Genomic DNA, 27,743 nt, shown 5'->3' on the forward strand with positions numbered 1-27,743 from the left:
ATATATATATATATATATATATATATATATATATATATATATATATACATATACATATACATGCATGTATATATATATATATATAGATACACAGACAGATATCGAACACATAAAATAAAAATAAGTAATGATTTTTTAAAGTTGGTATCTAACCACTATTGCTATAATAGTTTATAGAGAGTATGTGAACTATACAATATAATTTAATATATGTAAGTATAAAGTTGTTTGGGAGGTCTTTAAAATTGTTTTGATTGTGCTGTTCTTCTAAGGGAGTTAATAATTATAAGAACCTTTTGAAACCTTTTCTACTTTAGTTGGAAACAGAATTTAAGGCCCTGTGATTCTGCACTAACCAAGTGAGTCCCTGGCATCATTACAAAAATTAATTATTATTACTTTTTAAAATTTAGGTGTATGTGTGTGCTTATGTGCACCGCATACATGCAAGTGACCGTGAAGGCCAGGAGGAGGATCCAAATCCCTTGGAACTAGAGAGCTACAGGCAGCTGTGAGCCACCCAGAGAGGGTGTGGGGAACTAAACTCAGTATGGCTGCAGGAGCCATAAGAACTCTTCTGCTGAGCCACCTATCCAGCCAGCCCCATGCCAGCATCGTTTTCATCACTTAGGCTTTAAACAACATTATGAGATAATATCCAGTATTGAATGACCCCACACAATCTCCTTGACTGCTCGTGGAGGCTAGATAGAATACCTTTGTTCCAAAGATAAGCTAACCAATACTGGTTCCAGTTTTAAATAACTTATCCAGAGGTTAATGTAGTCCTCTAGAGCTGTGTGGGGTCCACATGCCTGAGGGGGACACCCTACAAAAGGAACTGGGTATATGCTTTAGGCTGAGAGGACCCAAGAAGATAGATAAGATAGATTGGAAGAAAATGATGGAAAAAGGGGCCATCGTGTAACTCATACAAGCCCTTGCTTCCCCACCTGTCTCTTTCAGAACAAGTGACACAGAGAGAAGACAGTGGGTGGGTGCCTCACCAATGATGCAATGCCCAGCGGGGTTGTAGAGAAGTGTACCTTTCCCAACTCAGACCAGCAGCTACTAGGACTTCCAAGGGAGTCTCTGAGCTGACGTCCATGTCCACAGCATCGCAATTCAGAGTAAATCACTGTTTCTAACGAGAAGAGCATGTAGTTGTTATTTCACCATGATTCAACATTGCAACACGGCCAAGGAAATAGACTTGGGTGTCATGTAGAAAGTAGGAGATGTCTGCTTCACCCTCTGTAGCCTGTGGCGTGGGTTGCTTCATCTCTGTGTCTGTCCATAACCTGAGGGTCATTTTAGAATCTATAGGCTCACTGTGAAAAATTAGTGCTTAGCAAGAGGCCCATGGTGATGATATTATTATTATTATTATTATTATTATTATTATTATTATTATTATTATTATTACTGTGGACACCCCATCTTCTGTCAGGTATCTGGCCAGGGTTAGATCTTGTTGTCCTTTGTATCTGCTCTTGACCCAGGATAGATGTTTCTCTGAGTATTACCAAAGTCCAGCCATATGACCCAAGTCGGTTTTCTCCCTGAACCTCACAGACATCCCTGTTCTACTTTTCCAAAGATGCTGAAAAGAAAGATAAAGGCAGTAGTATGAATAAATCCAGATTAAGCACTCACTTCTTTTTAATCTTTTGCACCAGAAGCACCTGGGCTCCACATGGGACTCTGCTCAGTGCTGGACTCCCAGAAAAAATAATTTCATCTTCTATGAGATGTTCTTTAGTAGCTTCTCACAGAACTCCCACAAAGAACTGAAATCCTGATCTTTGTTGCAGTGCAGCCAGGGTGCTGCTCCCTGTCTCTGACCAGGTGTCAGGATCTCACTGAGCAGGCTCCATGTCTCTTACATGGACATGTCTTTTACCTTATAAAGTTAGCAAGATTGTATTCAAGTTAGGGAAGCCTGTAAAGTTGTGTCCTTCCCTTCCTTGTTGTTGGCCCAATAGTGAGGTTTGAAGTTCTATAAGTCTTATAATTTTTTTTTTCTCTAAGATGTAGAAAAAAACACTGACTTATTTCTGACAAAATATTGGCTCAGTGAATTAATATGGAAAATACATTCGTGCCCCTCATTTGGTCTTCATTTTCCTTTGAGAACCATAGCCCAGCTTGAAATGCAAATTTGAAAAAGAAGCATTTGCCATCCCATGCTTAGTCAAAGGGCACTGACCTCTGAGAGCCTTCTGCCTACAGCTTTCCAGTAGAGCCCGAATTCTGAATTAAGGCTTCAAAATTTCATGTCAGTGCTCTGTTAATTTTTTTTCTTACTGACCCTTTAGATTTACAGTCTCTTTAAAATAATAAATAAGACAAATCTGACAGGCATTCACTGCAAAAAAAAAATCTTTCAGTTTATATTCTTAAAAGAATGACAAAAACAAATACCTAGAGAGTTAATAGGAAAAAAGGGGGGAGGGATAGCCATCTACCACCTAAAGTAACCAGATAGTTGGAAGAGGGAGGTGGCAATATAGATGGAATATTCCACCCACTGGAAGACAAAGCCTCTTTCCTCCAGAATTTAAAATTCAGGAAGCTTTTCAAATCTCATGTTGTTCCTGTTGTAGCTGAGTAAATTTAGCCCCAGCTGGCAGGGTCATATTGGCTATGTACCCTTAGTTCATTATCTGCATGTTTGCTTTTACATGAAAAAAATCTCAAGGCAGCCCCAGGCATTGCCCTGACTTCCTTCTTTTGGTATACATAAGAGTCTAGAGCTTGAAATAGCTAAAGGCAGATGCTACCATAGGGATCAGTGGAAGTCAGTGGTCACTGATGGGCTCTGACCAGCCTATTCCTTCTCCTTTCTCATTCTCCAGGAACAGCATTGCTGCCTCTGCTGTATGTGTCTTCAACCTGAGCGCCATCTCACAGGCCTTCAATGGACCCTTCAAGTACCAAGAGAACTCTCGTTCAGCCTGGCTGCCTTATCCCAACCCCAACCCCAGTTTTCAGGTAATCTCAGGGGAAAGGGCATTCTGAGTGTCCGTTAGGAATGTAGAAACCCAACGTTGAAAGCCTAAGCAATTAAAATTTGGTTACACACACAGCGCAGCTGCAGTCTCCTAGCCCCTGGGGGACAGCACCACCCGTGGCTTAGCTAATGTCAATAGAACATAGCCCTTTGTGGACTACGGCGCCTAGACAAGAAAAAGGGGGCCTTTTGTGAGTTATGATGACTGATCCTTAACTGAAAAAGGGCAGTCTTCTGCAGTGGGCTAGGAATCCAGGCATCAATTAGTACTAATGATGATGGACTGTGTCCCCCAAATCTCTGATCCCTAATGAATGGTGTTCCAATGAATAGGGCCCAGGGCACAGAGCACTGGGTCTTGACAAACAGAATTAGAGCTTTAATTGGCAAGTATGGTGAGGCTTCCTGTTGGGAAGGTGGATTGTGGCAGTGGCTGCTGAGAAAAGAGGCCTGGCTGATGTTGATTCATCTTTCAGCCACCAATTAAAAGATTCAAGCTGTGGTATGCTTTGTGAGTCATCCCACCTCTGATGCTCAGAAGGAGCAGAGACCCAGGGATAGAGCTATTTATTTTGTTTGTTTGGATAACATGTACATTCATCTGCTTGAGCTACTGTAACAAAATACCACAATTTATATGGTATTTTAAAAAAGCAAAAGAAAACCACCATCTATTTTACCACAGTTTTGTAGACTATACCTTCAGGGTCAATATGACAGTGGGATCATTTTCTGGGTAGGTGTTAAGGAAGTCGAGTTTTTCCTTGTATCATCCCTTAGAAGAAAGACTCATCCCTGGTGCTCCTTTCTCCACCCGTTGGGTCAGAGCATGATTCATATGGCACTGAATGCATCCTAGAGGTCCTATCTTCAAGTACTGCCATGCTGAGAAATAGATTTCACATATGAATTTGGGCACAGCACAAACAAGAGCAGCCTTCCCTGTAGGCCAGCTATGACTGACACAGACAAAAATTTAACATCATCAAGCTCCAGACACTTTTCCAATGTGTCACCTGTATAACCATACATGTGGCATCAACACCACATGAGTGACATTGTTCTATGCATACAGAGAGGGGCATGGAGTCTTGAGGCAGGTCAAGTAGACACATCTGATTAGTGATGCTACATCTACCAACAAAGGCAAAATTCTGATTTCAACCAACTAAATGTCTTAGTAGGGATCATTGACCAGTAATATAATTGAATCTTTCCTTTCAAATTTGGTTGGTTTGTCATCCCAAATCATAAAACCTGTGATTTCCAAGGACACTAGGCTTAAGAAAAAGTTCAAATTTTTGCACTTAGATTTTCATAAGCGTCAATCAATTACATTTAAACTTTTTTTCATTTGTTGACTATTTTAAGATTTTTGACAGAGGAGGGGGTTAAGAATAAGATAACTACATTGCATATCATATTTGCCCTTTACTGCTCTCCTTGGGCAAAATGTTTTAGCATCTTCTCATGACCTCCTTAATAAAAAGGTGAGAGAGGGATACAAATAAACTTTGGAAGAGTCAGTCAAGTTGCATTATTGCTGAAGGGTGCATTCTATCGAAAGGGCCCATGAGAACCATCTCTCTGGAGTCTTCTGTGTGTTACATGTTGAATAATGATATATTTTGACAGACTTCGTTTGTAATATAAAGAAGAAAATATATTATCCCTTTTTAAAAATCTGTTTTATTAAGTCCTGAAGTTTAGAGAAATAAACAAAACCACTTGTATTTATAGCATCTTCCATTGCATTATTGTTGAATTACTGCTCTCCACAATGAACTGAGTCGGCCAACTTTATAATCCTTTATAAACTCCACACAGCGTGTATCTTTTAGCCCATGCATCCAGATATATCCATAGTACATGTAAGTTCCCTCGTGTGTTACAATGCCAGAGTCACACTGAAGGGCTTGCTATTAGTGGAAGCAGGTTCATGCTGAACAGTGAAGGAGGCATGCACAGAGATGGCACACATGCCACTTAATAAGCTGGCTCTTATTACATCATCCTCTGAGCATAGATTTAAAACTTCCAGGAAGCTAAAGTTACAGATTATGACGGTAGTGCTGGTGTGTGTCTGTGTGTGTGTCTGTGTGTGTGTCTGTGTGTGTGTGTATTGTGTCCTATTACAGGTGTGTGTGTCCTACTACAGATGTGTGTATCTATTTCTAGATGTGTTTAATAGCTACATTGTTGTAGGTTCCTGACTGATATTCAGGCTCTCACCCAGACTGGCCAAGCATGGGAACTCATTTTGCACTAAAGATCCCACCATTAGACATATATGTAGCCCATCATTGACAATAAGTAATGATTATATTTATATTTATTATTGTTTATTATTGTTGTTGTTATTTTGGTTCTCCTTTGACAACTAGAATTTTATATAGCACTCATATAACAGGAAAACATGAATTAACTGGAGGAACTGGTTCAGGAAAAAAGATCTAGGAAGAGATATACATATTTCAAAAGCTCAATTAAAACCCACAACACAGCAAAAGCTACTAGTAAACCTTAGTGCCATTTGTCTGCCTTAGTAGAGGTAAAATATCTTGAGCCCCATAAAATCATTAGCCACTTAAAACACTGCCAGACACAGTTGCAGAACAGCTGGAGCGACAGGCTCCAGAACCTTTCACGGGCTTTATTACCAACAATCAGAAATGATGCAGCCAAAATGAAAAAAAATGGGAGTGCAGGGGCAGTCAGAGAAGGGAAGCCTGCTTGGGAACCACAGGCTGAGATTTAGCTGCATCCTGAGGCTCCACGCATGCTCACATGTCTTGGCAGCACAATGTGAAGGAACAGGGGCCAGTGGGCAGAGGCACCATGAAAGACATCTAGAGTAGGATGAAGTTAGTCCATTTTTTTTAATTTTTTATTTAATTTTTATTAATTACATTTTATTCATTTTGTATCCCCCCATAAGCGCCTCCCTCCTCCTCTCCTGGTCTCACCCCCCCCCCAAGTTAGTCTGTTTTGATCTTGATCATCAAACGTGAGTGTGTTGGAACAGGGATGGCCATGATGCCCTTGAAATAGATAGCACACAAGCATGTCTTGTTTTCCTAGCAATACAATTACTGATCCTGTTCGAACATGCGTTGGCACAGCAACTGCTGCAGGCTGTAAGGCACATGAGGAGCAAGCTACGCTCTTTCCATTTGTGTGGTTTCCTTTTGCATGGGGCCCCAGAATAGCACAGTTTCTAAGAGTAGCTAGGGCAGACCAGTGCATAAGGCTCAGCTGGACAATTTTCAGCCCTTAGATTGAGCTGCATAGGTGAGGTGCTATGTAGCAAAATATACAACCAGTAAATTTGAATAATTCCAAATATTGGAAAGAGAATCTTGGGGTGAAGTGTTTATTATAGTATAGCAACAGGAAAGAAGTGGCAGAAAACACTGCAAATACAGTTCATGACAAGACAGGCAGGCAACTTGCAGGAAACATGGTCTCCAGGAATAAAGATGGTCCTTCTCAGCACTCTGAATTCCCCGCATCCTCCTGTATCTATTTTCCAAGGCCAGTAGGAGGTTGTTGCTTTTAGACTACACTTCGGGGTTTCCAGCATGGCGTTTGTTTTGAAGCACCATGCATATATCAACAGTACTTTTATGTGACTGAAGCCAGCAAATAGGTCATCGTTGCTGCCCACGCCTCCTGCATTGCCTCTGACTTCAGTGCAAGCTGGCCACACAGTCAGTATCCTTCAGAACTAGCTCTTGCCTGGAAAGGCTGCAGAGCCAGAGGTGATATTTTTGACTTTTGAAAACTATTTCCAGAGGCTTGCTGAGATGGCTCAGCTTTTAAGACCATACACTGCCTTTGCAGAGGACCCAAGTTCAATTCCCAGAACCCACATCAAGTAACACTTAAAAGTAATAACAACTAACATATTAAAAAAAACCAACAACAACAACATTCTGTATAGCTAATGTGCCCATTCTCAGAGTGTTCTTTTTAAGATACTATTTATTCCCAGACCCTGAAGCAACTGCATGTGGAATTATTTGTTCATTTGTTGGTCCTGTTATTCATTCACTTATTCCTCTCTGGAGACCACAGCTCCATGCACCATGGATATCCTGCATGCTTTAAGACAGATGCAGTTACAATTGGTTGGATCGCTTCTGAGCTATCAGGAATGTTGTCTCATTCCTGGCATTTACAACGACTTTAATTTAAAAAGCACTTTTGTCTCATTACCTGAGTTTTCACATCAGCCATGAGACATGAGACAGGAGCAGAGCTGCAGTGTTCCTACCATTTAGCATTTAAGAAGACAAACTGAGAGGCCAGGCCTTCCTTGAGGCCACAGATCATCTTCTGCAGGTCTCAGCCTTACCCTGAACACATCCTTACACGATGCCAAGGTGTTCCTAACAAGTATGTAGAATTAAGTCAATCACAGGACTAGTTGTGTGCAGTTCATTTACCACCAGGTTTCTCTAACTCCACGATCAGCCTGTCATTTTATGGCATATAGGGTATTTTATCAAATGCTATGAAAATATAATGTACTTTCGAAAGGCAATTTCCATCTTATACTCCTGGACCTCTAACCTGTTATAAAAGCCAAGTATTGGAAAGGACATGTTATAAATGGTAGTTTCAGGCATAATAGACCACATCACCCCTGCTAGAGAGAGTGCTGCTAAGGATCCCACTTTAAAATCTATACCAGATTTTAAAGTTTATAAAGAAAATGAGAAAGGCTGACAGTAAGTTTCTGCTTCTGAGCTGGCTCTGAGAATTCTGTGTTCTCTTTCCCACAAGCTCTCTTAACTTGTCCTTGCTCCTTTTGTTTGAAACCCTTGTCAACCTCGTTCCAGCGTAACTCTGAGATTAATTCCCAACAGTTTCTGGGCTTCCTTTTCCCCTGTGTATTCCATATCAGCTTCATAATATTGTCACTTCCTACAAATTGTTCCTTCCTTCCTCTTTCTCCATTTCTCTCTTCCCTGCCTTTCTCATCCTTCCTCTCTCCACTGCTTTTGTCTTCTTCTCTCATTACCAACTTGCTGTCTTCAGTGGCAAATTCTCAGGTTCTGACCTATTTCTTTAAAATCTCCTCTAACTGTAAAATCAAGTCAACTTAGACCAGCCATAGTATTTCTGTAGCCCACGTGAGTGATACTGTTTCCAGATTAAGATAAGCACCAAGGTATCACTATGGAGTTCAGAGTTGCTTATGAACCAACCTGCTGTGATATCAAGAAAGTACATACGTCTATATGTGCTCAACTGTGCATATTCAATGTCACTTCAACTTCATAAGTCAGATACAATTGTATTGAAATTCAACAGGCAGCTACTAAGAGGCCTGACAGACCAGTAGGAGATTCGCTACATCTGCTGTTCAAATTCAAATCAACAATAGTGCCTTCTCCATTTTAAGATGTCTCATATCCTCTCTACCATCCATCGAGAGATTCCAAATATGATGAGTTTCCACCTGTAGTTGGAGAACAGGAGGGATGAGAAGATGAATGGAGGTGGAAGGACTGAGTCATTTACACACTCAATCATGCATCATGGTTTAGTCAGTTTGCAGCTTGCTCTGTTTACCCCTCCACTTAGTAGCCAAATGAGCTGTGGGCATCCAGGTGGCTGGCTTTTATAATATGGCCTGTCTTCCCTTGCAGTGCGGCACCATGGACCAGGGCCTGTATGTAAACCTGACAGAGAGAAACCTACAAGATGCTCAGAAGTTCATTCTGATGCATGAGGTGGTGCAGCCAGTGACCACGGTGCCCGCCTTCATGGAGGACAACAGCCGCTTCTCCCACTTGGCCGTGGACGTTGTGCAAGGCAGAGACACCCTTGTCCACATCATCTATCTGGCCACAGGTAGGAACTCTGCCTTCCTTTAGATGGTTTTCTGCCATCTTCTCATTCCATGTCTTAAATTCCAAACACTCAGCTTCAAGCATAGCCACGTGTCTGTGTTCTGTCACAACAAGCAGAACCCACGATGCATGCTTATCCTTGTCAACCTATACATTCCTCTTGGAAATCTTACTTGCACTCTCTCTTGACTGTGTTAATCAGGAATTTAGGTAAGAAGACAGTGCCTCCTTTCTTAACTATTTTTGTTCTTCAGTAGCTTTTGGTATGACTAGATAAAACAATAGAATGCTTTGTTAGAGGATTCTGCTGGGTGAAAGGTTTTCCGGAGATTTTTATGCTCGCTCATTTCTGATTGATGCACAGGAGTGCTCACTGCAAACTGTTCCTGACAAAGGTCCATGGAAATTTTTGAGGAAAGAAACCACACTGCAAGTGTTTCATATGCAGGGCAGGAAGAGTGCTTATCAAACTGTAGATGGCAAGTAGACTTCTTTAGAGTCCAAAGTACATGCTGACTGGAAAGCATGCTCTATCTCCCCTGTATTACACTGATAGAGCAAGGTGCATAGCCCTGCCTTGGAAACTGTCTTTGCTCTATCTTTCTAGACCCAGACAAATAGATTTTGCTATGGAATGTATTCCACCCACTCTTTTGGTAGTGTGGTATATACTTGGCACTTCCTCACAAAATATGGTTACCTTTTTATGTGGTTGTGAATACTGTATTATTCCTTTATTGAAATTTCTCAATATATAATTGTGTGTTTATTACTCATGAAATTGCAATGATTTGTTTTCTTTCCACTGTCTTTTGACTTTATTTGGCACGCTGAGAGTATGTGGTGAACAGATTGTTACCATCCTGCTCTCCTGGGGCTCACACTCTTAAAGGGACATGCAGGTAATAAACCAACCAGTACGTAAAACACATCACCAAAAAAATTGATGAAGAACTGATGAGATAGGTACCAGTAGAGGGATGTGGTGATAGGTATACCTGGGAGGCTCCCATTTCTCTTGGCTGGACAGGGTCTTTCAGCATTGGATGCTGCACAGTAGAGGGATACTGTGAATACTGGAGGATACAGGATTGTTTAGGATGGATAAGCAGTGCTGAGTGGTCAATAATGCAAGGAAGGATGCCACCATTGGATGGGACAGGAATGGGTGGCGACCAGTCAGTGGGAAGACTGGGGAATAGTAGAAGGATCATAAAGAGAAAGTCATGTGACACAACTTCTAGGAGCAACAGTTTGCAGAACTGACCCAGAAAAGGAGCAACTAATAAAGTCATCTTAGGAAGTTAAAAAGAGGATCTTCCTTCTTCTGCTGCTTCTCCTTCTCTTTCTTCTCCTCTACCTCCTCCTCTTCATTCTTCCTCTTCATCTTCCCCTCCTTCTCCTTCTTCTTCTTCATCATCTTCTCCTCCTACTCTTTCTTTCTCTCTTCCTCTTCATTTGTTTTTCTTTTAAGAGAGTTAAAAAATGCTTGCCACTGAGGGATTGTGTCTCCTTGAATGGCTTTGTTTGTCCTGAAAAACCAGAAGACTGCCTGACTTATGGTAGATTTGTAGAGAAAGTGGACTGGATCTTCTGGAAGGTATTCCTGTTTTTCTCATCATAAATGATCAGGTTAATGTGACATAGACAAATTTTCCTTTTGGACTTCTAGACACAGCTGAGGTTTCATCTGGCCCTGAGATAGGGGATGCTGAGGGGCAGAGCTGAGTCAGACAATGCCTGAACTTAGAACCTTCTGTTCTGTTCCCACCAGTTGTCATCTTTACTCTCATTAGACTTGTGATGATCACCAGTGAGCTTGGCTGACACATAGGAACTCTGGTTGTAATGCTGATGAGTGCCTTCATCATTTCTGCATATTGGTTATGGTGGGCTGCCACTGGCAAGGAAACCTGTATCTCCTGGTTCTGGAGGCTAAGTTCAACAGTAAAGTGTCAGCTGCATGATGTCTGGGAAGAGCTCTCTTACTGTTTTGGAGATGGTCACCTGTTCATGCCATCCTTATTAGAAGAGAGGGATTTCTGTGTTATGTCTCTTTAATTGAATATTTTGAAAAATGGTCTTATTAGCCAGGCTAGCCTCAAACTCCTGATCTTCCTGCCTCAGCTTCCCAGGTGCTAGGATGAGACCTTTTGTAAGAAGGGTGAGGGTTGGATTATAAAAGTTTCACTCTAATGAAATGATTTCCTTTAGAAGACTCTGCTACCTAATACAATTACTTTGGTGTTGAGGCCATCAATATATGAATTTGTATGGCACAAAGAATACTATTTAAAAATGCAAGTGGCACAAAGAATTCCATGCCAACAGGAGTATAGTATTTAAGGATCTTTATTATAAATAACATGTTTAAACACAAGTGAAAACAGTCAAACATAACAAAATTACAGGTCTGAGATGAAACTGTAGCCAGCATCAGTTGGCTTTTAAATGGTACTGCTTCTAGAAACTTTCACACAGAAGCCTGAATTGACTATATTGTGGTTTGGCTACTCCTTTCCCCCATGTCATAAAAGTACCTCACTTAATTGCATTTTAGCTTTATACCCTCAAATAGCTGAATCCCATCAGTCCAGCCTCAAGAGAGTCTACCTGTGAATTTGTTCTCACAGTTCATATGATAAGCAGCATTATATGAAATTTTCTTAATTAAGCATGTGCAGTTTTTAAGACAACTGCTTTTGTGCCCTTAGCATACTATAGTAAAACATAACTTTGACAGTCATTGAGCAATATGAGTCTAAAAGTTGTTGTATTCTGGCATTTCCTTATTGTATTGTCTGGGCCCAAATCAGAATCTCTGGGTTTTGTGTGTTAGTGCTTAGGCTTTCAGGCTACAGAAAGGCCCAGGCTTATTGCCTCGATCTTCAGGTTTATTCCTTTGTACCAAATGAGTCACAATGCAGTGCCCTCATTTGTTCTACTGACCTAATGTTCTCCTTTTGGTCTAATCTGTTCCCTCTTTAAACCCTGAGTCTTTGTGCCTACGCAGTAGGAGTTGCAGTCGCAGTTCCTGCCGGTAGGTGAAGGCGCCATGTGTATAACTGTTCTTAGTGAGTCTCCATTGCTCACTAGTCAACTTGTTTCTCTCAAAAGAAAATTTTCAGTGGCCAAAAACACTTTCCAGTAAGAAACCAGCCTGGAATCATAGGGTCCTGCAGAAAGCCCTGCTGTAAAACTTGCACACAGCCCAGGCAGAAGCATGGAACATTGTGCTGAAAGCTAGAGGCCTGTTAGAGTCACATGACAAGCTTAGCCTTCAAATACCTGTAAATGACAAACAAGTTCCATTAATCTCTAGCAGGCTAGCTAACTCATACAGCAGGTCTAAGTATTTTCAGAAAAAAAAGTCCTTCCTTTTAAAATTTAATTCAGAGTAAAGTTTAATTTTAATACATATTATTTTTAATAGCTCAGTGCACCAGCTTTTTTTTCCTAAAAGAATCAAATGCATAAGTGAATTGTGAGAAACCCTATTTTGAAAAACAAGCTGCGAGCTGCTTCTAACTGAAACTGCACAGAGACGGCTGGATCATGACACCGACCTGTAAAGAGCAGCAGTTTTGACTTTCCTGTTTTACAAGACTGATGCAAATCCTGGTGTCTTCTTTATAAACACTAGCTTCCTTCGACGGGAAAGCCAGAGTCCTCAAGGCACTGTTCCCCTTACTACCCCTTGACCATAAATTCTCAAGGACAGAGAATGTCTGTTCTACTCACATAGTGGAAGTTCCGCACATGAAAACAGAGTGTGATTAGTTTTCAGATCACTTTTGGGGGGAGTGTATGTTCTCCCAGCTCAAATAAATGCAAATAGACCACTTGCTGGCAGTGGTCATTTAAGAAGCTGGTTCATTTTACCCCACTGTTCTAGCCACAGACATCCACAGAGTTTCCTGGATATTATGGTGCCTGGTAAATCTCAGATGTCATTTACCTGCTGTCCCGTACCTCCCCAGGCTCCTTCATGGTCTGTTTCTTGTGCATTCAGCACTACCTTCTGACTCTCAGCCAAAGGGAAGCCTGTTACCTGGGCCTGGTTTTGTCAATGGTTTGTAAGTCACTTCTTTGAAAGTTGCATAGTTCCTGGCATGCCACCCACCCATTTCTGATGGCAACTCCTTTAGAACATATAGGGCAAAAATTCTCTTTAGTTTCCCAGTTTGTCAAAAGGACTATGTCTAAGTCCCATTGAGCATTGTAGTCTGGGATTTCCCTCCTCCCTTGGCTACAGCATACCAGATACCCTGGCTCCCCTGTCCCAGGTGTGTGGCATTTGTAGACCTCACTTGTCTCCTTTGTCTCATGTGGACCTGACTCTGGGCTTTACCCTTGACCTACAGGTGCTCTATCTGTGCAGGGGTTCTAGGTTATCTCCACTCATGGTCCTTGGTTGGAGTATCAGTCTCAGAAAAGATCCCTGGGTCCAGATTTTTTGGTTCTGTTGCTCTCCTTGTGAAGCTCCTGTCCCCTCCACACCTTACTATCTCCCCCTTCTTTCATAAGATTTCCTGCACTCTGCCCAAAGTTTGGCTATGATTCTCAGCATCTGCTTCAATACTCTTCAGGGTAGAGTTTTTCAAAGGCCCTTTGTGGTAAGCTCCTATCCTGTTCCCTGTTTTCTCCTTTCTCCAATGCCTATCCCAGAGTACCAGATTTTAAGCAGAACAGAACATTTTTTTATTTTTTTAAATTTTTATTTAACTTTTATTAATTACACTTTATTCATTTTGTATCCCCCATAATCCCCTCCCTCCTCCCCTCCCGATCCCACCCTCTCTCCCCTTTCTGCATACATGCCCCTCCCCAAGTCCACTGATAGGGGAGGGCCTCCTCTCCTTCTTTCTGATCTTAGTCTATCAATTCTCGTCAGAAGTGGGTGCATTGTCATCTTCTGTGGCCTGGTAAGGATGCTCCCCCCTCAGGGGGAGGTGATCAAAGAGCAGGCCAATTAGATTATGTCAGAGGCAGTCCCTCTTCCCATTACTATGTAACCCACTTGGATGCTGAACTGCCATGGGCTACATCTGTGCAAGGGTTCTAGGTTATCTCCATGAATAGTCCTTGGTTGGAGTATGAGTCTCTGGGAAGTTCTCTGTGTTCAAATTTTCTTGTTCTGTTGCTCAGCCTCTGCCCTGCAGACTATCAAAGCAGATGATGAGCCTGATGGCCAATTGTCGGGCAGAGTGAATGGAATTTTATGTAAGAACACAACATTTAAAAAAACAAAAATTAACATTTCTCAAGAGATTTACTATAAGTTAATCTTTGTTTCCAAAACAAATATACATTGAGAAATTATGGACATAACTACTGTCATAACTACTTTTAAAACTAGAATGACTCTACTTCTAGACAAAATATAACAGAACAACAACAACACACACACAAACACACACACACACAGACACACACACACAACAAAGAGTTTCCAATGTGAACAACTGAAACACACTATACCTAGTTGTTTGCAAGAGGTGTAAGGTAAAGGCGGCATTCCTTTTGAGGACTTTGGTTTAGGGGAAGGTTGGCCTTGACTGTTTGATGTAGAGATTAGAGACCATGGATCTGGCATAAGGTAGACATCATCTCCTTAAGAAGGGAGGATGTGGAAGAACATGAGTCAAAGGCTCCAAAGAACATGAACTTTGTATAGGAAAAAGAAGGGAGTTGGCACCACTTAGATGGGTCCAAGAATCACTCTGTCTCTTCTCTTTGTTTAGTTATGAAATACACAAATTCCACAGATGAAATACAGTGAGTGGCCTCCATCCATGCTTCTCCTCTTCCTATCCAAGTGTACTTTAAATATGGAGCATGGCATTTTTTGCTATTTGTTACTAATCTTTGTTAAAGACAATAACCCGGTGTCTTCCCAAGTGAACTTGTAGATTAGTAGCAGACAAACAACATCCTAGAAATTCCCTCTGTAAGGGATGCATTTGCTGACAAGTCCAGTAGATGGTGAATTCCCACTCCTGACTTGAGTTCTGTGCATTGTTTCTAGAACTTACTGTGGAGCTATTCGTTTCCTTCCTAAGGAAAGCTATGTGAGGATACGAGGTTAGAGTGAGCCATGCCTGTCCCTTCACTTTGGGATGAACAGAAATCAACTGATCCACTTACTGTTGCTACAATTGATGAGAACTCTCAGTATTTAGAAGCAATTGACAACTACTGAAAGAGCATGAATAAACATTAGTATTTGTTCAACACTCATACTGAAATTAGATTTTAACAGGGTCTTAAAATTCTATCCTTCTTACTAGAAATTCTAAATCCTCACATAATTTATATAATGTGTGGGATTGTTATGCAAGGGATTCTTGTGATTTAAAGAGGACAGGGTTTAGTCTGAGTACCTTTTTGTTAAAGGAAGATTGAATTTATGGAGGATATTTGCATCAATTAATAGCAATACAGAAAAAAAATCTAATCATGGACTGCGTTATGTTGCAGGTCCTAACTGCTCCCACAATCTCAGGTGTGACCTCACTGGGAAGTAGAGTCTTTGAAGATGTGCATAGTTGGGCCAAGATGCAGTTAGACAGGAGTTTTAGGTTACCTCTAGTCCAACATTACTGGATTGCTTTCACAATGAGTGAGAGCCTGGATGGAAACAAGTGACAATACAAGCCAAGCTGTAGTGGCTCAGCTACAAGGCAAGGACACTAGGAGTACATGGCCGCAAATGGACTAAGAGAAGGCAAGAGAGGCCTCTACTGAGAGCTTCAGGGCCCATGGTTTATTGAAGGCTTCATTTCAATATCACCGCCTTCATACATGTGATGGAAAGTGCCTGTCACCCTCACTCCCCCGAATGTGGTATACTTATCTGTGGTATGTTTTGCTTGTGTGTAGTGGGAATGGGTGTGCATGCATGTTTGCAGATGTAACTCCATGTGTAGATGTGGTTATTCTGAGAATTAGTTCTCCGGGGGCCGGAGAATTAAGTTGTCTTGCTTGCCACCCTCTCCCCCCATCCTCCATAAGCAGGGTCAACATAAGGTGTCTTTCTCATAACCCCCACCCTCCGTATGCAGCGTCAACATGAGGTGTCTTGCTTGATAACCCCCCTTCCATGTGTGGGTCTACAGAAGTTGTCTTCCTTGATTTTTCCCCACCCTCCATATGCAGGGTCTATTGCTTGGACCCATAGCTTGCTAATTGGGCTAAGCTTCCCCGGGGGATCTCATCTCTGTTTTATAAACTCTAGGGCTATTTATAGACAGCCTAGGAATCTGAACTCCAATCCCCATGGTTTCATTGCAAATGCTTAACTGACCTACTGAGCCATCTGCCTAGCACCAAAATGAACACTGAGAAGTCCATGGAGACTGCCACTTTGTATCTGTCCTTATAGCCAAATTTAAAGTGCTCCCTTGCTTTCTTTGCCCCACAGTATTACTCAATGCTCTGCACTCAACAAACAAAATTAGTTTATGTTAGGGCCAATTAGAACAAAAATCTTACTACTGAAAAACAGTGTAATATGTACCAAACCACTTTAAATACTATACAAATAGCTAATTGTTTTGTTTAATTAAATATAAGAACATTACATATTTTATTTTAATGCTTGATTTTCAAGTTTGTCTCCTGAATAATTTTGGCACCTTAAGCCTTGTTTCCTAACAGAATAATATGAAGTTATGAGATATAAATTGGTAATTTCCTTGATGTTTTCTAAATGGGATGTAGATAATATCTATAAATATCTATATCAATATCTATAAATATCTGTATTTGTGGAGAGGCTGTTTTTACTGTTTTCTTTGTGATCTGCTTTCTCCCCCTCTGCCTCTCTTTGCTTTAGATCTGCCTAAGGGAGGTGGTCTTCATCTTTCATGTTTCACAAGATCAATATTGATTGAGTATTACCTCAGGTAGTAAAGACTTTGGTCTTTGAACAACAACCAAATGATCAAAATACAAATTGTTATGCCTTGCTTTCTTTCATATTGGATCTTTCCCAATAGATAGCTTTTATACAACCCCTTTAGGACTACTTCAAGTTTGTAGAAATTAAGCAGGACAGAAGGATAGTTTTCTGTTTTCTAAACAGCTGTCCCTGGTTTATCATCAGACCTTGTTAGTGGGCTGTGTTTCTGTGTGAGATGATGTCACAACCCTGAGACGTTTTAATGAACAGTATCCCATGGTTTCCTGTTGTGCCTAATCCAGATGTGTGCTTCTGTGAAAGGCCATTCTAACCTCTTTTCCTGTAGAAGCTTTGGAGAGAAGCACCAATGTGGCACACCAGTTATTGGAATCCAGAGGGTAAGACAAGATTAAGAAGTTTTAGCAGGTACTTTTATCCTGAGGTAATTCAGTTAAAGAAAAGGCCCAGTGAAGTATTAGTTAAGTGAGGAATCAACAAAATAATATGATAAAAAGGTTCTTCAAGTTCTTGAGAATGTAGGTTTCCAAAAGTAGCAAGGACCTCCCAGTGAGCACCCCCATAGGTACATTTGCCATGGTTAAGCCATATCATTACCATAACCAGCATGTGGTCACTGTTTCTTCCATGCAAAAATGTTGACTTGTCTTAAAAATCAGCTCATACGTTGTTTTCCCCTTGATGTGACTCTGATCAGAAGTGAGCATGCATGGCAGAGTTTGATGAGAACATCCTTAAAGTCAAACAAACACAAGATGCAGTTCTGAGGCAGGGTCTGCCCATTACTTGTTGGCACACATGAAACAGAGAAAAGGAGGAGACAGATAAAGCAAGGGCAAGATGGCATTCCAAGAACCCTCCCCAGTGACATACTTCTTCTACACCCTACTTTCTGCTTTTCTTTTTCTCCCCCTACACCTGTGGTGTCTTAAGGATATTAGTCCATTGATAAGGTCACAGCCCTCAGGATCTATTTGTGAAAAAGTCCTCAATTGCATTCAACCAAGTTGCCATAAAGTGTAACTATAGCATTCTCTCATCTTTCTTCCTCTTTCTCCTTTACTGTAATCTACATCTTCAACTCCTCTCTGTGCAATAATGATGTCCAAAATCATATATGATCCATCTGTATCTGCTCTACATTTTTTTCAGTTTGTACATGGCTGTTTATCTGCCCAAATATACTTCCAACAACACTATTATTCCAATAAATAAAATCTAGTATTTCTTTTCCTACTTCCTCTGTCAGTTTCTGGCATTTTGTCTTTGTTGCTGCTAGAATGTCAGTTACTCCCAGATCCCAAGACCTAGGAAGGGAGGCAAACCTTTATCATCCTGACTGGATAGCTCTGTTCCATCTGAATTGGGTTCTTTCGTAAACAAGCAACCTTTGGGGTATTCTAAGTAATGAGCTACATATCAGAGGTGTGTTTCCTCTTCATTTCCTGATTTGCTGTTATAGTCTAGCTTCTCAAACTCTAAGTACCACCCTATATTTGAACACAGGTGTCAACAACAAGAAAAATTTTATAATGGCAAAAGTTTTCTGAACATACAACTTAAAATTCGTCAAAGTCAAATGTATTATGAGTGTGAGGCACTTCATCAGCATTTGCCATGCCTTGTACAGCTTGACTGCAGCCTTAGTTCTGAATGCACATCATGGGTCCTTTGCAACTGTACATGCAGCCTGTCATGCTACATACACCCATGAATGCTGCCAAAGACAGCAACGTTGTGAGAGACACACAGGTGTGAGAACATTAGATGTTATGAATTATAGAAGTCTTACTACAATATATGTAGTTAACTGGTCTTACAGAAGCCCGAATTGCTTAGTTATGGAAAACAAATTATTTGAATTTTTGCTTACCACTGGCCTTCTCCAGTACATATTATATCTTTGGCTTGTGTTGTGATAGGATATTTGAAAAATTGCTGTTTGAGTTGCTGACTGGAGCTTCATAAGGAACCATTAAATATAATTTCTGAAATAGCCCTTAAACATACTTCTGCCATTTTGGACTGCATATTTATTAGAAGCAATGTTCTAGAAATAGCTAATTCTAAAATCAAAATATCTGAGAAAATGAAGAGGTAGTAAAAATATTCAAGGGTAATTTAATACATTATGTAAAAAGAAACAGGCATATGTATCTCATTTTAATGCAATTTTGTTTTCATAATTAATAACTGGGAAAATTATATGTATAAAAAGGAATTGCATTTCAAAATCTTCATGATTTGTTGCCAGCAAAAGTTTAATTTGTATATATATTTTAGACACCTATAGACGAAGTAAAATTTATCAGGAAAAAGGGAGCTCTGAATGGGAAAAACAATGTAAGAAGCTCTGATGTTCTCATTGTCTTTCTGTTGCTGTGATAAAATATCACAGCAAAAGAAAAAGTTAAAAAAGAGTACTCCATTTTAGGTCATAGTTGTAAGTTAATAAAGAATCCTGTTCTGAGGGATCTAGAACTCAGAAGTGGGGGGGCATGTGAATATCAATTATTGAGAGTTGTCTATAGTTAGTAAAAGCCCATGAAAGTGATTCCTAGCTAAGCCCAGGAAAAAACGAAAACAAAAACAAACAAAAAAACAGCGTTTGAGTTGCAGAACTGAGTAGAGGTTTTCATGTAACTTTTTTCCATTTATTTAGGACAATAATGAAATTCCAGTCATTATCTGAATATGCAAACATCTTCATGGAATTCTCACCACATTAAAAGTGATCTCCTAAGTTAATTACTGAGGCAGGGGCTTCACTTAGACCCTCCTTGATATGATCATTTAATTAATTTTAAGGCTCTGACCTTGTGCTTATCTGAACAGTGGCTGAAAGTGGAAAGAAATAGTTTCAGCTACAGAAGTCTGGATTTGCCCTTAGTAAACTGGGTATTTAAAGGTCAGTCTCTACAGTGAGATGCTGTTCCTTGACATGAAGTATAATTTTTCTCTCTGGTTCAGAATCATGTTGGTTAAATATTGTCAGCACTTTACAACATATCTGGGGTCAGGGTTACCCTCCTCTTCATAAGTTAAAAACTGGCTAGGTTGGACTTTATTAAATAGATGACATATGGCAGAGATTGCAACAGCTTATTTCAAAGACTATGATCTTTGTAAGTGAACCCCTCAGATTCTATTATTCTAGTTCTAGAATCTTCCTGGCCTTCAGTGTACAAATATGAGGTATATCCAAGACAGCACTGACTTATCTTTGTCTTCACTCTGCTCTGACTTCCTACCCAATTTCAGTGACCTGGGATTTGGCTTCTGCTCGTGTTCAATGGACCTGTGGAAAATACTTGAGTACTGAATGTTGTTTTGTGATCTATGGCTCATGCTGTGTCAGGAAACAGAACCATTCCTGTTTCCTGTGGGCAGTGACCACCTTTCTGTCCCATCTCTAAACCCTTATGGCCTACTTTCTGGCCCACTTCTACTGCCTTGATCCTGAAGATGTCCTTTCTGTCCAGATATGACTGATTTGGATTAAAGGTACTTACATGAACAGCCACACAAATTCCAAATTGCAGTTAACAAAAAGAGCATATTTGGTTAAGATGTGCAACTTGCCCTCTACATGCTTCTGGTTTAGAGTGCCACATCCTGGAGATGCTAACAACCCTACAGCACAAGAAGTTTTGGCAAGCCAGACTACATGTCACCACTGAAATCTGTTGCCTTCGGGGCCCTGGAATCTGTGTCCATTCTCTAAGGAATGTTTAGTGGCTGGATATTCCAGCTTTTCATCTTAGTAATGAGGTCACAATTGAGAGCTCTTCTGCATGTGTGAAGCATTTAAGCTCATGTGTAATGCCTGTCATCTAGGGAGCAACAGGTTTTCCTGGCCCTTAGATCCTTGTTTCACCAGCTCAGGCTCCTGATTCCATGACTAGCAAGAACACAAAGCTCCCCAAACACTACGATAATTAATCCTTTGGTTTATGTTCACCAGTCCTGAGCACATTTGGTAAAGATATTTCTTTGACCGCCAAGTACAGCCTGAGCTCTTCACCACTTAGGGTTTACTGAGGTAGCTGTCTACCATCTTTCTTGTTTTACTCTCCCACCTTTTCCAGTCCCTAATCCTGTTCTTCTTAGGAAGAAGGCAAGAAAATCTCAACCCATATTTCATATGGAGCTTGTTCTTGCCTTAATATTCTTTACCCCAAACTATATGCATGTCTGAAGACAAGAAAAAAAGGGAATGTGGGGATTCTATGCCAATATTATAGAAAGCTGGTAGTGTTCTAGGAAAACAACTGGCAGAGAACATACACAGTTAACTACATGCTTGTCCTTCAGTACATACATAAACCTGGATGGCATAGCCTATTATGCAAAGGGCCCATTGCCCCTAGGTAATGGCACAGAACTATAGTGAGCTACAGGCAAAAGTTTTTTTCCAAAAAATAGGAAATATTTGTTCACCTGAACGTCAAAACTACTTCAGAAGTACTAAGTAAAAGTTGTTCAGCTCTGTCATTGACCCAAACACTATTGTGTAATACTTCCACTGCAGTTCACACCTCCCATATACAGTACTGGCAAGTGAAGAGCAACTTCAGGTTGATACCTTTCTTAGATCCAGGAAATCAGAAGGTCACACCCCCTGATTTCAAACAGCACAAAAGCTTTGAACGTTGAAGTTGTTGTAGCAATGGCATGACCCAGATACCAGTAATAAACTAATGAACTGGTTAATTTTTGTATAAAGGTAAACGCTTGGCCATTCTGAGTGAAAAGTGAACTGGGCGGTATCAGGTAGTGAACCAACTCAGCCGTGCATGCTTGTATGGCAAGCATTTTTACAGGATGAGCTTTCTCCCAGCACAAGGGTTTATGTATACACAATATACAATAATGTATATTGTACAAGATATCTAGGCAAGTGGGAGAGTGCTTTCTTAATCATGGTAAGACCTTACATTCCATATGCTGCACTTTAGAAAAAAATGTGTACATAGTGCATCAGTTGATATTTGGCATATATGTCCATTGTATACTATGAAATTACAACATCAGACTAATAAATATCACCTTGTTACTGTGATGTTCTTTTCTTTTGGGTTAAATGGTGAGGATGTGTGACTCTCCTTGAGAAATGGCAAGTAGCCAGTATCTTATTGTTAAATATTGTGGTAAGTCTTCAACTAAGTGCAACTGAAGTACTGAGCCATTAACTTGAAGGAGTTTGCAAGCTGACTTGTTGAAAGATTTGCAACAAATCTCTGAAGAATGGAACAAATTCATGTTAAATGTAATTTCTCTGATGTTACCTGATGCACCTCATCACAAGGAGAAAATTTGTATGGAATGAAGTCTTTATAAAAAAGAAATGGGTTCCCTAGTAAGGAAAGCAGGGACTATTTCTGACATGAACTCAATGGCTGACTCTTTGACCATCCCCCAAGGGAGGAGCAGCCTTGCTAGGCCACAGAGGAGGACATTGCAGCCAGTCCTGAAGATACCTGATAAGCTAGGGTCAGATGGAAGGGGAGGAGGTCCTCTCCTATCAATGGACTTAGAAAGGGCCAGAGAGAAGATGAAGGAGGGAGGGTGGGATTGGGAGAAAATGAAGGAGGAGGCTATGGCTGGGATACAAAGTGAATAAACTATAATTAATACAAAAAATAAAAATTAAATTAAAAAAAGAAATGGACAACGTTGTTTAAAGGAATATTTTAGTCCACTTTTTAATCCTACATTAAATATGTTGAGTCACTTTATTTATCTCTTTCCCTTATGGTTTAGGGGCAATGGGAAATGTCGTAACCGTTGTGCGACCAAATACCAGAAAGAATAGAAGAGAGGAAAGAGTCACATCTGCTTGAGACTTGAGGAGCGACAATGCAATAAATCCAGAAAACCTTGTGACAGTCAAGGAACAGAGAGACACTTTAGTCTAGAACTGAAGCTTAGCTGTGGCTTTTAAGTCCCACCTCTAGAACCTCATGTCTCCCAGCAAGGTCCTGTATCCAAAAGATATCACAACTTCCCAAAACTGTGCCTCCAGCTGGGGACCAGCTGTTCAAGATCATGTGCTTCTAGAAGACATCCACTTTGAAAAAGACACATTGTCTGTTGTGCAGAGATTTTTCTTAGAATTAATAGAGATGTCTGTCCATTTCTTGCTACCACAACTATCCATTCACATCCTGCCTACAGGCCTTTCATGTTTCTGTAGGAGTTTTAACACATAAGATAGTATTTCAGTAATAGAAGGAGTACTCTTGGCCCGGCACCATCGTCATCATCACCATGTGTCATGACTAATGTAGAGAAGGTGGTATATACAAAGCAAGAATTGAGCCAATTGCTTTATATAATGTATCTTTTGGAACACAAGGATGTTCAAGAAATTTCTTTTTTAGAAGCCTGCCCTCTACTGCACTTGCCTCCTGTTGCCATCCATGGTGATGTGGACTGAAATCAATGACCATCTTAGACTCCTTGCATGGGTTCACCTGGAGTTGGCATTAGTTACATTGCTTTCTGCCATACTGCATTCCTCTTGAACTCACATCTGCAGGGCTGCACCAGGACTGCCTGCTTCCAGAACAACTGAGTATACAATCTGAATTTACAGGCCTTGGAACCAGCCTGCTACACTTAGAGGTCCGCTCTCAACACAACTTCCTTTTTAAATCTCTAAACACATCAGCTCTTTGCCTTTCTGATGTGTTTCAGGGGGGAAAAGGTGCATAGAAATCAGCAAATACATATCTACCTGATATATTTCTTCAAAGAAATGGCAGATTTTTAATTATGTGGTTCTCTGCTATTATTCATAATTAACAACAATAAAAGTGTGAGAAGTTAGAAGCTGGTATTATAGGAATATTTTTAGGGTAGAAATAAGAATCTCCAAAGATTCCTTCAGTCTTTAAACCCCACGTGGCACCTGCTTTTTTGGTCCATAGACAAAGTATCAGGAATGAAAGCCAATCACTTAATGTCCAGGGAAGCTGACAACATGTGAAAATACAGGTTTTGTTCTTGTTCTGTTCTGTTTTGTTCTTGTTTTGATCTCACAGGCTACCTGCATTGAAGTAAGCATTGCTGTGCCTGGTTGTTAAGATGGCAGGTCAGAGGCAGCTTGGAGTAGAGATGAGAGGTTCCAGCTCCCTGGGCTGCTCTCTGGACTATAGGGGAAGGGAGGGCCTTCTTGGTAGACATGCAGCTGGGTAAGGGGTCTAAGTCTTGAGGAAGTTGAGCTAATGCATTCAATCCACTGGAATTGTGGGTGGGAAGGAAGGAGATAAAGTTGCTAAAAGATGGTATGACCCCCATTGAGTGTTTTATTCTCGCATCCAAATTCTTGATATACCTGGTGCAAAGACACCTTAGACACAAAGAGGAGAACCTTAGTTCTATTTTGTGTCCTCTGAGGTCTTGTTGCACAAGGTAGGACTCAGTGTGAGGTACAAATTCTTTGAACCTGGGTGGAAAGTTGTAGGTGAATAATAGAGACCCAAGCTTATCTTCAAAGCCATAAGAATGTACATAGCCACTCTTAAAGAGAAATCACAGACTCAGGCTTCCAAATAGGTTGGTCCATCATGTATTATTTTATATTGAGCATAATGAAGCAACTCAGAAGAATGACAAAACAATTTTCCTATTCTGTTGAGGAAAGAGTTACCATTTTTCTTTTAAATTAGTGATTCATAGGTGCAAAAGAGCTTATCACAGATTTTCTTAACTATCTTAATCGACAACTAATGGGAGCTGCCACGGTGTAAATCTCACCACTGGGGGTGAGGGGATAATTTAGACTGCAGTGTTGCTGGGCCCATGTCAGACAAGGGCTGCCAACTGGGTGGTTGTTTTATAATTCAGATACAATAAATCCCAGGCAAGTAATTTCCTTTTGGAAACCTGAATTGCTTCCTTAACAGAATGGCTGGAGCTGGATTTAAGCAGTGAGGTTAGAAAGGATACCCACGGGACACTATTAATTGCACTCTTGTTTTTAATGTAATACGGTTTTTATTCACAGGAAACTCCGGTGGTAAATTTCCTGTAAGCACCAGCTTATGATTCAGCCTACTGAAAGGGCTATTGAAGTTCTGTTTTGCAAGGCAGTCAAATTTGCTATTAAAAAAAATAGCATTGCCCTCTACTTGCATGCAGTGAGTACTAATAGAGTTAGGGACCTGGCAGGGCAAGATGTTCAACTGTGGGCCATGCAGCAGCAAGGAAAGAATGAAGGCTGCTTCTCAGTGCTTTCTATAAGCTTGCTTTAGTGGCCCTAATGCTGTGAATTGGGTACCGGGATGAGAGACAGAGGTTATACAACTTATAAGCACTAGAGCTAGTGGTCCAGTCCAGGCAGTTGGTGTCTGTTCCAGCTACTGAACTATGTGCACTTATTCAACATCTCCTGTATGCCAGGTACTGTTCTGCAATCCGGTAAGGCTGCAACGAACAAGATAGCCTGTGTTCTGTGGTATCTAGATTTTGTAGGCTGTGGATGAATGTAATTCTTTAAACTTAAAGACTGTTGCGTGTAATGCATGACCAAAATGTTTCAGCTTGTGATCATATTCTCTTTAGGGAAAAATAACAAATATGATAAGAGAATTAATGAAAATCTGTTTTTTAAAGACATGTGCTGGACAGCAAGACCATTTTTTTTTGTCCTGAATTTTCCTTTGCTACATAACTGTAATGCTGATTCCAAGTGCCAAGAAAAATTTACACCATTTGCTCAAGTTTCAAGTTAAGAAAAAGAACTTTGGTAATGTATTAGTTGTCTACCACATCAGGATAGCAGTTAGCTAAATTGATGAACTTCATATAATGATCTGTTGCTATAGCAACAGGCTGCCCAGTAAGTGGGAGACGGTATTTCATCATTACCGCAGTGGTAATGCTTGGCTGGTAGCAGATGCAAATACAAAGGGTTTCTATATCTTTGCAGTAACTGGGTCGATGAGACAAACACACAAAGATGTCTGTGGATACAGTGACCCAGAAGCAAACGGAGCCTAGTGTACGATGAGAAATAAAGTCACTTAGCTTCCTGGGTGAGTGGTCCTGGGGTCCACAGTGAATCTCTGTCTATAACAGGGAGCCATTATCCAAGGTGCTACATGCGTTTCAGAGGTTTTACATCTGTTCTGTCTTCAGTGCACGGCAACGTGAATAGAAAACATCCCTTTCGAGCATGACAGACTTTAGAGAAGAACGTAGCACAAGTGTTAGATTAGCACTTTGTGACATCCTCCATCGTTACCTGTTTTTCTGAAGAAATTTACCTTTATTTGTTGGCAGAGTTGGTGTCCTCCTCGTTTAAAGTGAAGGAGTGTGTTTGTGCCTTAAGCAGTTTACATCTCCATCTTCTAAATTTTTTATTACATTTCAGATGAAACAAGTTCATCCTATGTTTTGAAAGTCTATTTGGCTGCTGTTCTTAAGATATATTAAATTTTCCGAGTCATCTTTCATTGAACAGGGTTCATAGCTGTATTACAATTAAGCCACTTTTCACATAAAGTACAATAGCCTTCATGTATGGCTTGAGTTTCCATCTCATCATATTTAAGCTGCCATGAGTTGAAAATTATTTGATTACACACATGTATCAAAAGACAAGTATAGTTTTCACACAGAGATATCAAACGTTGCATATTCACTGTATTCCTTCTCTATCCCTTTCCTCTCTCCATCCTTCATCTCCTTGTTTTCTTCCTGCAAAATATGTTTTGACTGTATTTTTTAAATGCTTACAAAACTACAATTCTAAAATCTCTGCCCTAATAAGCTCACTCTGGTGCTGGGGAGAAAGCTTAGCCAAGTAAGAGTGAACAAGAATGTACAAGAATGTGTTCAAATCCCAGAAACCATGCAAAAAGCTGGTGTGTGTGATCACTGGTAGGGTGATCAGAAAGAGGAAGGGTATGGGAGCTTACAGGCTGCCAGCCTACCTCCAGATTCAGCATGAAACCTGGTCCCTGTCAGGTTCTGAAATGACCTCCAATAATTACATCCACTCTAATGGAGCATCAGATACTTGCATTTGATCATGTCACTCAGGAGTTAAGAGTCCAGGTTCTAGGTTGAGGGCAGTATTCCCTGGCTGTGTAGTTTATACACTGCTCCTCAACCTTCATGATATTCCGTAAGTTTACCTGGAGTACAGGGCAACAGCTACCATTCAGTGTGTTGGTTGTCATGTTGTGACAAACAGCTAACAAGAAGTAATGTGTGGGAGGCATGATTCCAAGGATATAGTTCATCATGCCATGGAAGAGATGAGGGTGGAGTCATCTTGGGAATTAGAGAGCAGGGAATGGCTGACTTTCTCCTTTTTATTTTTCCCTTTTTATTCAGTCTGAGGACACAACCCATGGGAAAGTGCTACCCACATTAAAGGAAGGTCTTCCATTTCCAGTTGCACATCTCTAAAAATGTCCTCATAGACATTCAGAAATATGACTCCTTGGTAATTCTTAATCCAGTCAAGTTACCCACGAAGAGCAATCATAACACTCTCAGACGATCAAGCATTTGTAGAAAGTGAACCTTTTATTGAAATAAAATAATACAGCAAGGTTTAAAATTTGATGCAGAGAAATAAATCTCTTCAAGTTGGGGGTTTGGAGATGTCATTTATTGGGAGATGGGGATGGCAGGCCACTGGCATTCTCCAGACACCATAAAAAAAAAGTACTGGCTAATATCCAGTATATGTAAAGAACGAAAGAAGTTGAAAAGCAACAAATCAAGTAATCCAATTAAAAAATGGGGAACAGAGCTAAACAGAGAATTCTCGATAGAGGAATATAGAATGGCAGAGAAACACTTAAAAAAAATGCTCATCGTCATTAGCCATCAGGGAAATGCAAATCAAAATGACCCTGAGATTTCACCTTACACCCATCAGAATGGCCAGGATCAACACATGCTGGAGAGGTTGTGGAGAAAGAGGAAC

General features: G+C 40.5%; 1 protein-coding gene across 2 annotated transcripts in view; it reads left to right on the forward strand.

Annotated features, from left to right (window-relative positions):
• The window catches only part of Sema5a (semaphorin 5A), a 424,233-nt gene that overhangs the window by 299,507 nt on the left and 96,983 nt on the right, over window positions 1-27,743 (forward strand). For both annotated transcript variants that reach the window (XM_055618999.1, XM_055619000.1), the window contains 2 exons: window positions 2,859-2,994; window positions 8,671-8,875. In XM_055618999.1, the coding sequence (XP_055474974.1) occupies window positions 2,859-2,994; window positions 8,671-8,875 (341 nt within the window). The remainder of the gene's footprint in view (window positions 1-2,858; window positions 2,995-8,670; window positions 8,876-27,743) is intronic.

This window comes from Psammomys obesus, unplaced genomic scaffold (assembly GCF_907164565.1).
Source record: "Psammomys obesus unplaced genomic scaffold, mPsaObe1.curated_primary_1811, whole genome shotgun sequence".
NCBI lineage: Eukaryota > Metazoa > Chordata > Mammalia > Rodentia > Muridae > Psammomys > Psammomys obesus.